The sequence below is a fragment of the Molossus molossus genome, unplaced genomic scaffold, assembly GCF_014108415.1.
Source record: "Molossus molossus isolate mMolMol1 unplaced genomic scaffold, mMolMol1.p scaffold_m16_p_18, whole genome shotgun sequence".
Lineage (NCBI taxonomy): Eukaryota > Metazoa > Chordata > Mammalia > Chiroptera > Molossidae > Molossus > Molossus molossus.
The window spans coordinates 1,970,737-1,985,418 of NW_023425353.1; the positions used below are offsets into that span (position 1 = coordinate 1,970,737).

The window sequence follows — 14,682 nt, forward strand, 5'->3', positions numbered from 1 at the left end:
ACATGAACGCGTTCAGAGGCCCCTGTCCCCCTGCTCCCGATGTATCCACAGGGCCTGGCGCGTAGTAGGCGCTCCCTAAACATCTGTGGAACAAACGAGCTGCAAGTAGTGGACGCTGAGCACGTGTCGCTTTGGAAACGAGGACAGCAGCCGGGTGAGTCTCAGCCCAGAACAGCGACTGGGCGCGTGCGAAAGGCCGCGGCGAGTCTCGGCGGAGACAGCGGCGGGGCGCGGGGCTTCTCTGGGGGCTGCCTGCGTGGCGCCCGAGGCGGGGCGCGGGCGCCGGCACGTGTCGTCTGGGGCGCCGGCCGGTGGGCTCGCGTGTGAGCGGGGGCGGGGTGTGCCCGGGGAGTGCCCGCGGGCTGCCGGGCTGCGCGGGCTGAGTCACGGCCGCGCTCGCCTTTATAACCGCTCCGAGGCTCGCGGGGCCGCCCGCCAGCTCGCAGCTCCGCGCTCCAGCGAGCGCGCTCGGCCTCGCGCCCCCAACGCCCCCAACTGCCGCCAGGCCCGAGGGCGCCATGAGGAACCCTCGCTGCGCCCCGCTGCTGCTCCTGCTGCTGCTGCCGCCGCTGCTGCTCACTCCGCACGCCGGGGACGCCGCCGTCATCACCGGGGTAAGCAGCCGGCGCACCTGTCTGCCGGAGGTGCGCCTGCAACGCGCCCCAGGGGCTGGGAAGGGGACGGGATCGGGAGGCGAGGGGCGCAGGGAGGGTGTCCCCCAGCCGGGACACCTGCCTCGGTGGCCCCGTGGCGCACTTAGCAAAGTGCCTGCTCCAAAAGCAGCGGATGGCGCGGGAACTGGGCGCGCCCTGGGAGAAAAAGTGGCCGAAGTGCCCCTGGCACCGCCTTTACCACCGCTTCTCCCGCCCGCTTCTCCTGGATGCCCACGGCCGTCCTCCTGGTTGGTCTGCTTTTCTGTTCAGTAGAAAGGTGTTTTTGAAAGTCTTCACAAGCACTTTTTCAAGACGCTACAGCCCGGAACCTTGAAATGTGAGGGCCCTTCCTGGAATACGAGGGGCAGGGCGACTGCCCCACATCCCGGTCTTCTCCCGGTAGCGGAGGACCTGGCTCCCCACGCGGCCTCCGGAGACTCGCTCCAACTAACTTGGTACCAGGCTGTGTGTGCGCTTTGAAAAGCTATGTGGGCGCTTATTTCTCGGTCCCAGGGCCTTTATTTTTTGTTTCCCAGAGTCTTGGGGTCTCCCTATGAAAGTTTTCCATTTCCAGTTCTTAATAAAGCACCTCCATGCTCCGGCATAATTATGAAGGAGGTCGCCATGTAAATGCTTCAACTTAGAGAAGACGCTTCATTTGGAAGTGGGAGCTCATTCACTCTCCCCACACTCGCCCCTTCCGTCGGTCTGGAGCGGGAATGTGCAGTGTGGAGTGGGGGCCTGGTCTAGCTCACCGACAGTGCCTACCCACGTGCTCGCGTGCCTGCTGCCGGCTCTGCCCCTTCCCCCGCCTGAAACTATTCTACACTTCCATTAAGTTTCTTCAAATAGCCAAGTGCACATTACAGGAATTAAATAAAACGTCTATGTTTTAAATGATACATAGATAATGGAATAACATTTAAATTTAAGGGAAATGGCATTGTCTGGAGAAAATGAAGCTCTATTGTCTCCATGTTAATTAGTAGGCTCAGAGCAGATTGTGAGCCCTTGTACTACATTTGGTTCTATCCAGGAGGAACTTAATTATAAGAGTTGCGATATTTATTAGAATAGTTTAGAGATTTTTTTACAAAATGTATTTGAATAGCTTTGTCAGTAGCCAGCTGGTGTGGTTGAAAAAAAGTTTTTTATAAGTCTTTCTAATACATGAGAATTGAAACATGATTGTTTTTTCCCCTCTCCTCCTGCTGGCTCATTTAAAATTTCTCCTAATCCTCTAAGCCCAAAATTCTTTTGCAATATAAGTATCTTTTTGTTCCATTCACATGACAACACAATTTGAATAGACCGGCAATGGGTTAGAGATGAAGGGCATTAGGAAACAGATGTCTAATTAAAAATATATAAACCTATGCCGTTCTTTGTAAATATTTCCAAGAATTGAAGCTTCCTATTACAAAATTATTATTATTTTTTTTTTTTATCACGTTGGATGTTTATCTATAGAGAGATTTAGTCAAGACTTGTTAAGTAGTTATGTATGCTGTTTGGTCATTTTAACTCAGTGTTAACAAAAAGAGAATTCTTCTAAAAGTCTCTAAAGCTATATAGCAAGAAAGAAATGTAGTATGTCTCCAAGACAGGAACCATCTGGGTCAGATGAAAACTAAAGTAACTTATCTAGCTATATTGTCTATAGGATGTCAAACATCCAAGTGATTGATTGAATTTTAAAATAATTTTGGCTGGATTTCTGTTGTCTTAAGAGTTGGTGGGGCTTCAGAATTTAGGGTCATGAACTCTGTTGGAATAAAATACTGCCTGAATCCTCCACCTCAAATATTTACTGGGGTTTTTTTTTGTTTTGTTTTTTATCATATATGTAGTCATTTTTTAAATGATTTATATGTTCACATCACTTTGTTAAAACCGTATTGGACAAGATCAGGTACTGACCATCTCATTCATGGAACAACCATATGTGCATGACATACAAATGAAAAGTTAGGAAATGGGAGTATTCAAATATTGTCCTCTAATATCCAAACACCCCAAGGTGGAAATTGTAGTTTTTGTCCAGATACTTGTTTTAAATAGGCTGAGAAAAAAAATTTAGTGAGGGAAATAAATCAACTCTAAAGCAAGATCACTTTTAATGAAAAGTAATGTATAAGAATGTGCCCATATATTTATATTTTAAGAAGGTATGGCTGTCCCCAAAACTAGGAATTTTGAAGGAATGCTTTAGTTTTTTTCCAATAAATATGAATTTAAAATTGTGCCTAATTCATAAACTTTTTAGTTTCTGATATATTTTATAGTACAGGATGTGTTTACCTTCTTGTTGGCAAACATTCAAACAAAGCACCCTATTTTTTTGTTGATTCTAGGAAAGAACAATAGTTCTTCAGATCTATTTTCAAGCATATAGATGTAGACTTCGTTATTTATTTCTATGCATTACGGTATGGGAATCTGTCTCCGCCGATTCTTCAGTGATGTGTATTTACAGATTTTGTTTTGGGAGCAGGGGCCTGGAGTGAGCACGGCCCACAGGGCCCCTCCTTATCTGAGGGTCTGCGAGGCCAGTCCAGCGGACCTTGTGATGTGGCACATACCACGTCCTGAGCCAACACGTTTCTTTTTGCAGGTTACTCGCTGGGAAAAAAGAGTAACATGAGGGAAAGTCTTGGCCTGTCTATTCTCTGGCTATGAGATTTCTTTCTTTAAAAGAGAAATGGTGAAAATCCAGTCCGTGATGTGAGGAACATCAGGTCGCATGAGCCAAATGCAAATATCCGAAGAGGAAAAGGAGTGCTCCTAAAATTTGCAGTAGTCCCCTGATGGGTCTGGAGCCACTCATGCCAGACTTAGAGGCCATTTAAATCCTTTTTAAAGTTGGGCCCAATGTATTCTGCAGTTAATAGTCATAAAATCTTGTGATTTGACTTACATGGTTCCTAATGGCCGTGTATGGTATAAGATTAATATAGACAGACTCTTTTTTTTTTTTTTTCTTTATTGATTTTAGAGAGAGAAGAAGGGGGAGAGAGGGGGAGAGAGAGAGAAACATAAATGAGAAAGAACACTGATAGGCTGCCTCCTGCACACCCCCTACTGGGGATGGAGCCCACAACCCAGGCATGTGCCCTGACCGGGAATCACTCACTCAACCACTGAGCCACACCGGCTAGGCTAATATAGACTCATTTCTTTCAAGTTCAAAGCAAATTCAGTAAAGCACTAGAAAAACAGAGTTGAATTTTTTTAAAAAAAAATGTGTGTAAGATTTTCATTTTTTAAAAACTGGAAAATTTGATTAGATTTTATGCTAAATACGTACATGCAAATGAAGATTAGTGTTTTATATATGTGATTATGAACAGTGTAGTGGTTGGATATTTAAAGTGCCTTTTTAAATTGCTAACTTTGGATTTCTTTAGCCCGAGTCTCTCCTGCTATCTGTACTTATCTGTTTGCTTATTCCGTGCCAGGCCTGCGACAAGGACCCCCAGTGTGGCGGGGGCATGTGCTGCGCTGTCAGCATCTGGGTTAAGAGCATAAGGATCTGCACACCTATGGGCAACGTGGGAGACAGCTGCCATCCGATGACTCGTAAAGTTAGTATGTATGTGCCTTCACGGTGCTCTCATGTTGCAGTGCCCTAACTCTCAGCAAGGTCTGTGCGGCAGGAAGCCAGGGCAGGCGCTTGAGCCTGGACTTAGAGACGGTGACAGTGGAAGCCCAGCCGCTCCCCTCACCCTCCATTGGAGAGCACTGTTCCTCTAACTCGTTATTCCAGTGATCAGTTTCCTGTCACTGTTCTTGAGACATTTCATAAAATACTTTCAAATACATGAAGTGCTTAAAAATCAAACACATGGATTGCTTAAAAATCCAGTATATGCTTTTTTGCAGAAATCAGAGTGTAGAAGTTCTTGAAAAGACTTTTCCTGTCAGAACCACCGCGAGGCACAGGCCAGTGAGTGCGCTTTGAGGTGGCGGCAGGTGCCGTCCTGTCCGTGCCCGGCTCAGAGCTGCACTCCGTGCACCTGCGAGCAAAGCGGGAGACAGCTGCCACTCGCTGTTTCTTTGGTTTTTCAGAAAATCATCAATAATACAACTTTTCTTGTATCTTAATTTAAGATACAAAAGTAATTTACAGGATAGATGATTATTCACAATCCTAGAGGTTACTGATCGTTACTTTTCCAATGTAGCTCATGTAACAGTTTAATATCAGAGGGACCTAAGCCACAGTTTGCGGAGTTACTGGCAGCAAGTGGCCTGACCATAGGACGGCAGGTTGACCAGGGCCCTGAAGGTTGTGCTGCAGATTCGGGGCCCAGCAGGTCTGCACTGCGTCTGGAAGGGTAGGTGGGAGGGAGCAGAGAAGTATGGGGAGTTTGAACAGTTCTTGCCCTTCGGATTCAAAACTTTTTTTCACTATTTCTACCATATTATTTTGTACTTTATAATGACCACATTTTTAAAAAGTTTTGTTGTTGTTGAAAGTATTACAGATGTCTCCCATGTGTCCCCATTGACCCCTCCTTCCCTTTCCCACCCCCCTCCTGCCTTCCCCTGCCTAGTGACCATGTCGATCGGTTGTGCATATCAGAGTCAAAACTTTTGAAACACAGTACGACCTCCGCAAAATTCTCCAGGGCTGTGGGTTGCAATGCTTGTTGTCCTCGTCCCGTGTTCTCCTTTTCCCAGCAGTAAAGTGAAGTCCAGAGGCACTGACCGGCATACCTGGGCCAGGGGGCTTGTTGGAGCCAGAGCTAGGTCTCTGCAGTGTTCTCTCTACGTGTTACTGAAGCAAACTGATACTTTTAATCACACGTGCATAGGGTTTACAACTGTGCTGGAACGAAACAGCTTCCCTGTACTCCACCGTCACAGGTGATGGTTCATGTCAGCTTTCTCAGAACAAATGTAAGGAAATGAATTGGTGCAGGTTCAGCTCTGTGAGTTGCATGTGATAGGGACTCTGCTTGTTTGGACATATCTGAAGATGGAGTGTGGCTTTCCTGTGGTTTCATTGAGAAACACTTCCTGTTACATTTACCATTCCTCCCTGTGGGTTTTATCACTCGAGACTTGACTGTCATTTTTCAACATGATATGCACCTTTTAGTCTTGGCCATTTTAAAACAGGAAAGGTGTTAAACCATCAGTCGTCTGTCTTGGTTCCTAACTCCCTGTGAGAAGGTGCTGCTGGCCCAGCCGTGGCATTGAGCTCAATGTGTCATGTTCCCCACTGAATGTCAGTCATCTGCACGCTTGAGCTGCCATTGCTGAAAAGTGCATTGTGAGCTCAGCCTTCTCCTCTAAGGTCTGTGTCCTTGGGCATCACCTCGCATGCCTTAGGGGATCACACAGCCTGTTTGCTGAAACACATGGAGAGTGACATTCTGTGTAACTGTTTCTGTATTAACAGCAGTAACAGTTACCACTTGCTAGGTCTCCTGCACGCGTACATGTACTTCTTCTCAAACACTCTTGCAAGTGTGAAGTAGGGCTCTTGTCTCCACACACCAGCGTTAGCCGCTGAGGGCTTCAGTTGGTGTCACAAAGTGACAGACACCAGACGTCACCTTTTGTCTGTGGTCTTAACCACTACGTCTTTCTCCATGAAAGCTGTTGTGTTTGTTGGATATTTTTTAGTGCAATTGACCCGAACTGGTTTGTGTGGGTAAGAGGTTCACTGGGATGAAGGTTAACAGTCCAAAGTGGGAATTTGTTTCATTCTATAGTTCCAATGAGTTGTCATATCTGACATATTTTCTCATCACCATTTCCCCCCATACACTCTTGCACCCCTCCCCCACACTGGTGTCTGTGTCCATGAGTTCTTTCTCTCTGTTTGGCTCAGTCCCTCCACCCTGCCCAACACCCTCCACCTTCTGAGATGTCTGCCTGCTGTTTATGAGTCTGTCTCTATTTTGTCTGTTAGTTCATTTTGTTCATTAGAGTCCACATATGAGCAAAATCATATGGTACTTGTCTTTCTCTGACTGGCTTATTTCACTTAACATAATACTCTCCAGGTCCACCCATGCTGTCGCATAGAGTAAAATTTTCTTCCTTTTTTATGGCCTAGTAGTATTCCATTGTGTAAACATATCATAGCTGTTTTATCTATTCATCTACCGATGGATACTTGGGCTGCTTCAAGTCTTGGCTATGGTAAATAACATCACAATGAACACAGGGGTTCATACTTTCTTTCAAATTACTGCATCTAGTTTCTTTGGATAAAATCCCAGAAGTGGAATTGGTGGGTCACAAGGCAGTTCCATTTTTAATTTTTTGTTTTTGTCCTCATCTGAGGACATTTTTGCATTTATCTTCAGACAGAGCAGGAGAGAGAGAGGGAAGAGGAGAGAGAGAGAAACATCGAAGCGAGAGAGACACATCGACTGGCTGCCACCTACACAACCCCAACCAGGGCCGGGGACAAACTGCAACTGAGGTACGTGCCCTTAGCAGGAACCAAACCCGGACTCTCCAGTCAGCAAGCTGACGCTCTAACCGCTGAGCCAATTTTTAAACCGGCCGGGGCCCATTTTTAATTTTTTGAGGTAACTCCATGCTGCATCCCATAGATGCTACACTAGTCTGCATTCCCAGCAACAGGGCACGGGGGTTCCCTTTCCCGACATCCTCGCCAGCACTTGTTGTCTTTGATTTATTGATGATAGCCAGTCTGAGAGGGATGAAGTGATGTTTCATTATGGTTTTAATTTGCATTTCTCTCATGACTGGTGACATTGAGCACCTTTTCATCTCTTTGGAGAAATGTCTATTCAGATCCTTTGCCCACTTTTTAATTGAATTGTTTGTTTTTTTGGTGTTGAGTTTTATAAGTTCTTTATACATTTTGGATAGTAACCCCTTGTCAGATGTCACAGTGAATATGTTCTCCCATTTAGTAGGTTGTCTTTTCATTGTGTCGATAGTTTCTTTTGCTGTACAAAACCTTTTTAGTTTGATGTAGTCCCATTTGTTTATTTTTTTTTTCCTTGCCTGAGGAGATATGTCAGAAAAAATATTACTACGAGTATTCTAGATTTTACTGCATATGTGCTTTCTTCAAGGGTTGTTATGGTTTCATGTTTAACATTTAAGTCTTTAATCCATTTTAAGTTTATTGTTGTGTATGGAGTAAAAATGTGGTCTAGTTTCATTTTTTTTAAAGTATCTGTCTAACTTTGCCAATACCATTTATTGAATAGACTGTCTTTAGCCAGTTTTACATTTTTGCCTCTTTTGTCAACTATTGACTATAAAGGTGTAGGTTTATTTCTCGGCTCTCTACTCTGTTCTGTTGATCTATGTGTCTGTTTTTATGCCAATACTATGCTGTTTTGATTACTATGGCTTTGTAGTTTAGTTTGATATCAAATAGCATGATTCCTCCAACTTTTTTTTTTCTTTCTCAAGATTGCTGAGGCTATTTGGGGTCTCTTGTGGTTTCATATAAAATTTTGGAATATTTTTCTAGTTCTGTGAAATACACCATTGGCATCTTGAAGGGAATTGCTTTGACTCTATAGATTGTTTTGGGTAGTATGGACATTTTAATGATGTTAATTCTTCATAAACATGGTATATGCTTTCATTTATTTGTATCTTCTTAAATTTCTTTCTTCAGTGTCTTAAAATTTTCCTTTACATCCTTGGTTAAATTTATTCCTAGGTATTTTATTTAAAGAAATTGTGAATGGAAGTGTTTTCTTAATTTCCCCTTGATAGTTCATCATTGGTGTATAAAAATGAAACTGATTTCTGAATATTTATTTTGTATCCTGCTACTTTACTGAATTTGTTTATCATTTCTAGTAGTTTTTTGGTGGAATCTTTAGGGTTCTCTATATACAGTATCATGTCATCTTCAAATAATGACAGTTTTACTTCTTTCTTTCCAATTTGGATGCCTTTTATTTTTTCTTCTTGTCTGATTGCTTTGGCTAAGACTTCCAGTACTATGTTGAATAAGAGTGGTGAAAGTGGACATCCATGTCTTGTTCCTAATCTTAAGAAGAATGCTTCTATTTTTTGTCCATTGAGTGTGATGTTAGCTGTGGGTTTGTCACATGTGACCTTTATTACATTAAGGTATGTTCCCTGTATTCTCACTTTGCTGAGAGTTTTTATCATAAATTGGTGATGGATTTTATCAAATGCTTTTTCTCCATCCATTGATATGATCATGTGGTTTTTATCCTTTATTTTTGTTGAGTGGTGTATCACATTTATTGATTTGCAGATATTGTACAAACCTTGCATCCCTGGAATAAATCCCACTTGTTCATGGTCTGTGATCTTTATAAAGTATTACTGGATTCAGTTTGCTAATATTTTGTTGAGGATTGTAGCATCTACATTCATCGGGGATACTGGCCTATAATTTTCTTTCTTTGTAGTGTCTTTATCTGGTTTTAGAATTAGGACAATGCTGGCCTCATAAAATGAATTTGGAAGTTTTCCCTCCTCTTGAATCTTTTGGAATAGTTTGAGACGGGTAGGTATTAGTTCTTCTCTGAATGTTTGGTAAAATTCACCTGTAAAACCATCATGTCCAGGGCTTTTATTTGTCAGGATTTTGTTTTATTATTGCTTCAATTTAACTATTTGTAATCTGTCTATTCAGATTCTCTGATTCTTTCTGATTTAGCTTTGGAAGACTGTATGTTTCTGGAAATTTATCCATTTCTTCCAGATTGTCTAATTTGTTGACATATGGTTGTTCATAATATTTCCTTACAATCCTTTGGGGTTTTGTTTGTTTTTTTTTGGTGTCAGTTGTTACTTCTCCTCTTTCATTGCTGGTTTTATTTATTTGAATCTTCTCTCTCTTTTTTTTGATGAGTCTGGTTAAATATTTGTCTGTCTTGTTTATCTTTTCAAAGAACTAGCTCTTGGTTTCATTGATCTTTTGTATTTTTTTAGACTCTATTTCATTTATTTCTGCTCTGATCTTTATTATTTCCATCCTTCTACTCACTCTGGACTCCTTTTGTTGTTCTATTTAAAGTTCCTTTAAGTGTCCTGGCTGGTGTGGCTCAGTATATTGAGAGTCATCCTTTAGACTGAGAGATTCTAGTTCTATTCCTGGTCAGGGTACCTGCCTAGGTTATGGGCTCAGTCCCCAGTAGGGGGCATGCAGGAGACAGCCAATTGATGTTTCTCTCTCACATTAATGTTTCTATCTCTCTTTCCCTTCCCCACTCTAAAAAATCAAGTTTTTAAAAAAGTTCCTTTAAGTATATCCCTGACTGGTTTGGCTCAGCAGTTAGAGCATTGGCCCACAGACCAAAGAGTTACAGGTTTGATTCCTGGTCAAGGGCACATACCTGGGTTGCATATCCAATCCCTGGGGTCATGTGGGAAGCAACCAATCAATGTGTCTCTCACATAGATGTTTCTCTCTCTCTCCATCCCTCCTTTCCACTCTACTTAAAAATCAATGGAAAAATATCCTCAGGTAAGGATTAACAAAGTAAATAAATTCCTTTAAGGATAAAGTTAGATTTTTTTATTTGAGTTGAACCTTTTCTTGTTTCTTGAAATAGGCCCTGTAACACTATGAATTTTCTTCTTAGGATTGCTTTCCCTGTATCCCACAGATTTGGGGTAGTTGTGTTCTCATTTTCATGTTTCAAGGTATCTTTTCATCCTTGATCTCACTGGTAATTCATTCATGGTTTAATAACATGTTATTTAGCCTCCATGTCTTTGTGTGTTTTTCAGTTTTCTTCTGGTGATTAGATTTTAAAGTTTCTGAGCATTATGCTCAGAGAAGACGCGTGATATGATTTCAATCTTCTTAAATGTATTTAAACTTGTTTTGTATCCTAGAATGTGGTCTATCCTAGACAATGGTTCATGTGTACTTGAAAAGAATGTCTTTTTTGGTGCCCTCGGGTGGAATGGTCTGAAAATATCAATTAAATCCATCTGATCCAGTGTGTCTGCTGTCTCCTTGTTGATTTTCTGTCTGGAAGATCTATCTATTGATGGCAATGGGGTGTTAAAATCCCCTTCTATAAATGTATTACTGTCACTCTTTCCCTTTATGTCTATCAAGATTTGCTTTACATATTTACATGCTCCTATGTTGGGTTCATAAATGTTTATAAGGGTTATATCCTCTTGTTGGCTTGCTCTCTTTATCATTATATAGTGTTCTTCATTGTCTCTTACTGTAGCCTTTGTTTTAAAGTCTGTTTTGTCAGACTAACCCAGCTTTCTTTCCTTTCCATTTTTTCCTTTCCTTTTTTGCTCACCCAGCTTTTTTTTCTTTCTAATTGCATGAAATATATTTTTCATCCCTTTATTTTTAGTCTGTGTATATCTTTTCTTCTGAGGTAGGTCTCTTACATATATATGGGTCTTGTTTTCTTATCCATTTGGTTACCCTGTGTCTTTTGATGGGAGCATTTAAGCCATTTATATTTAAAGTGATTATTGATTAAGTATGTATTTGTTGCCATTTAATTATTTTTTAACTATGTTCCTCTGTTTTTTTTTTTCTTTTCCTTTTCCTCTTCCTCTACCTCCTTCTCCTTCTCCTCCTCTTCCTTCTTTGTTTTTGTCTTCATCTTAAAGCAAGTCCTCTAACATTTCTTTTAATACTGGTTTGGTGGTAACAAGCTCCTTTAGCTTTTTCTTCTCTGGAATCTCTTTATTTCTCCTTCAATTTTAAATGATAGCCTTGCTGGGTAAAGCAGTCTTGGTTGTAGGCCCTTGCTTTTCATCACTTTGAATATTTCATGCCAAACACTCTGGCCTGAAGTATTTCTGCTGAGAAATCACCTGACAGTATTATGAGAGGGATTGCAGGTAACTGCTACCTTTCTCTTACAGCTTTTAAGTTTCTCTCTTTGTCTTTAACTTTTGCTTTTATAATTATGATGTATCTTGGTGTGGGCCTCTTTGGGTCCATATTGTTTGGGACTCTCTGTGCTTTCTGGACTTGTATGTCTTTTTCCTTCACCAAGTTAGGGAAATTTTATTTAATTATTTCTCCAAATAGGTTCTTGTTCCCTTGTTCTCTCTCTTCTCCTCTGGCACCACTGTGATGCTGATGTTGTTATGCTTCATATCCCAAAGGTCCCTCAAACTATCTTCATTTTTTAAAATTCTTTTTTCTTTTCTTTTTCAAACTATGTTTTTATTGATTTTTTTTTAGAGAGAGAGGAAGGAAGAGAGAGATAGAAACATCAATGTGAGAGAGATACATTGATCAACTGCCTCCTGTGTACCCCCTACTGGGGATCAAGCCCATAACCTGGGCATGTGCCTTGAATGGGAATCGAACCGGGACCTCTCAGTCCATGGGATGATGTTCAGTGCACTAAGCCATACCGGCAAGGCTAAAATTCTTTTTACTTTTGCTGCTCTGATTGGGTGTTTTTTTCTACTTTGTCTTCAAAATTGCTCATTTGATCCTCTGCTTCATTGAGCCTGCTGTTTATTCCTCCCAGTGTATTCTTTATTTCAGATATGGCATTTTATATTTCTGGCTTGTCCTTTTATATGGTTCTATGTCTTTTTTGTGCTGTTGAGCATCCTTATAATCATTACACTGAACTCTATATCTGATAAGTTGCTTACCTCCATTTCACTTAGTTCTTCTTCTGGATAATTCACATATTCTTTCATTTGGGGCCTGTTTCTTTGTCTCCCCATTTTGGCTGCCTCTGTTTGTGTCTATGTATTAGGTAGATCTGCTATGGCTCCCAATCTTGGCAGGGTGGCCTTATGTAGTAGGTGACCTGTGGGACCAAGTGGTACTATCTCCCTGATCAGCTGAACTGGGTGCTCTAATGTCCCTTGTGCACATTATGTGATAGTTGAGTCTTGATTGCTATTGGCCCATTCATGCATGGATCCACCATCAGGCTGGCTGAGAGTGAGGCTCAACCCCCAGCACAATGTGAGCTGCTGTGCAGGTGCTGATCACACAAAGTGGAATTCACTTTGGCAGGGTTTGGTGCCTGCCAAGAATTCCATGTGGATATGCTTACTGTGAAGCTTATTGGATCCACCTCTGTTCTTGTCTGAGGCTGGCCTCTATGTGGAATGATTCTGGGCCTCTTTGGAGGGATTCTGAGGCAGGCCAGTGTCAGACACTATGTATGACTGGCCCTGGGCAATTCGTTTGAAGCTGTCAGCAATCTATAGCTTGTGGCTTCCTCTGCTGGGCCTGGGTGCATGTAGAAAGGACCAAGCTGTGCACTGAGGTCTCCTTTTGCTAGCACCAGGTCCAGGGGCAGTCCAGCAGAAGTCTCAAAGCACCCTGCTTCTGCCTGCAGGTTGTTTGTTAGGCTCAGTCACCTAAAGAGCCTTGGGCTGTACTCCTCAGCAGGCATAAGCTCCACAGGGTTGGGAGAGAGGCATTTCAAAGGGTGGGCTATGGCTTCCCCCTCAGGCTGATGCTGCATGGAGTGGAATTGTCTTCCTGAGAAAGATGGCTTCTTCAGTATGGGGAAATGACTCAGAGCAGAGATCCTGAAAGCTGACCTCTCAGCTCTCTCCCAGAGCCACCAACCTCAGACTCTCCTCATAAAACTCTAGTCCACTCTGCTCTCCCTCCACTGGAACCCAGGGTGAGTGGCTGCAAACACAATTTTGTGCATTGGCCCTTTAAGAGGGTGCATGCATTTCTAGCCATCTCTCCCTGGTGGACAGAAATCCCACTACTTTTTATAGCCAGATGTGGGTGCCTCTCCTGGTTCTGGTGCTCTGGGCTGAAGAGCCTTTTGGGGATTTAGACCCTACACTTCTCAGGAGGAATGCCCTGCAGCTGATATAGCCCTCTGGAACTTCAGCTGCTGCCGTGAGGGCCCAGCCAGCCTTCCTGTGCCTCCCACATTTCCTCCCAGTCTCCTCTGTAAGTTTTTGGTTATAAGGCTTCTCTCCAGCTAGTCTTCGATTGGTCATTCAGGATGATTTTTCTATGCTTTAGTTGTAATTTCAGTTTGGTCCTGTGAGGAGGTGAATGTAGCTTCTGCCTAATCTACCACTGTCTTGGATATCTCAAAACTGGGATATTTTAAAAGAACCAAATGGTTTCCCCTGTTCCTATATAGGTTCTAGCTCAGGTTTCATGCAAGGTCAATTCTAAAAGAAGCAAAATCAGCCCTGGCTGGTTTGACGCAGTGGTTAGAGCATCAGCCCATGGACCAGCGAGACCCTGGTTCAGTTTCCACTAAGGGCACACACCTCAGTTGCAGTTTGTCCCTGGCCCCAGTTGGGGTTGTGTGGGTGGCAACCAGGCAATGTGTCTCTCTCACATCGATGTTTCTCTCTCTCTTCCTCCCTCTCTTCCTCCTGCTCCATAGGAAGATAAATGCAAACAAACAAACAAAAAAAAATGTCCTCAGGTGAGGATAAAAAATAAATAAAAGAAACAAAATCATTTTTTCATAAACCTAGGTATATCTCTGTGCTTTAGTTTTTTATCACAGTTCAAATAATGAAGTCTCTAATAACATTACGGTTTTCATGGTAGAATTAAGTGACAAAGAACTAAAGTATTTTAAAAAATAAGATTTTATGTCAGATCTGAACTTTTGTGCTATTCGGATGCCCACTTGAAATGTGTTTCTAGAGCTCAGTGTTACAATTTTTCATATGGATTATTTTTGTGTTTTGAAAATACATATTCATGGGTCATTTCAATTACCTATATTTAGTTCCACAGTTGTTATTTCTTCTGGATGAAATTAACCTATCCTGGTAAAAATCAAATTTCTTCCAAAACACCTCCTGACTATATTCTATTCAAAACAACTCAAGAAAAAAACATTTTATAAATATATCCTGGTGTACTCTACTCTGAAGTTTTGTTTTGTTTTTTATCCTCACCCAGGACATTTTTTTGTTTTTTGTTTTTTGTTCAGATAGAGTGGGAGGGAGAGAGAGGAAGAGAGAGAGAGAGAAACATCGATGTGAAAGGGACACATTGAGTGGCTGCCACCCACACAACCCAACCAAGGCCAGGGACATACTGCAACCAAGGTACATGCCCCTAGTGGGAACTGAACCTGGG

The 14,682-nt window shown here is 42.2% G+C and overlaps 1 protein-coding gene across 3 annotated transcripts in view; it reads left to right on the plus strand.

The window, feature by feature from the left end:
* Positions 1 to 518: 518 nt before the first annotated feature.
* PROK2 (prokineticin 2) overlaps positions 519 to 14,682 on the plus strand; it is a 28,071-nt gene continuing 13,907 nt past the window's right edge. For 2 of the 3 annotated variants that reach the window (XM_036266765.1, XM_036266764.1), the window contains exons 1-2: positions 519 to 614; positions 4,112 to 4,237. In XM_036266765.1, the coding sequence (XP_036122658.1) occupies positions 519 to 614; positions 4,112 to 4,237 (222 nt within the window). Of the gene's footprint in view, positions 615 to 4,111; positions 4,242 to 14,682 lie in introns of all 3 variants that reach the window. The other variant, XM_036266763.1, reaches the window with a different exon arrangement.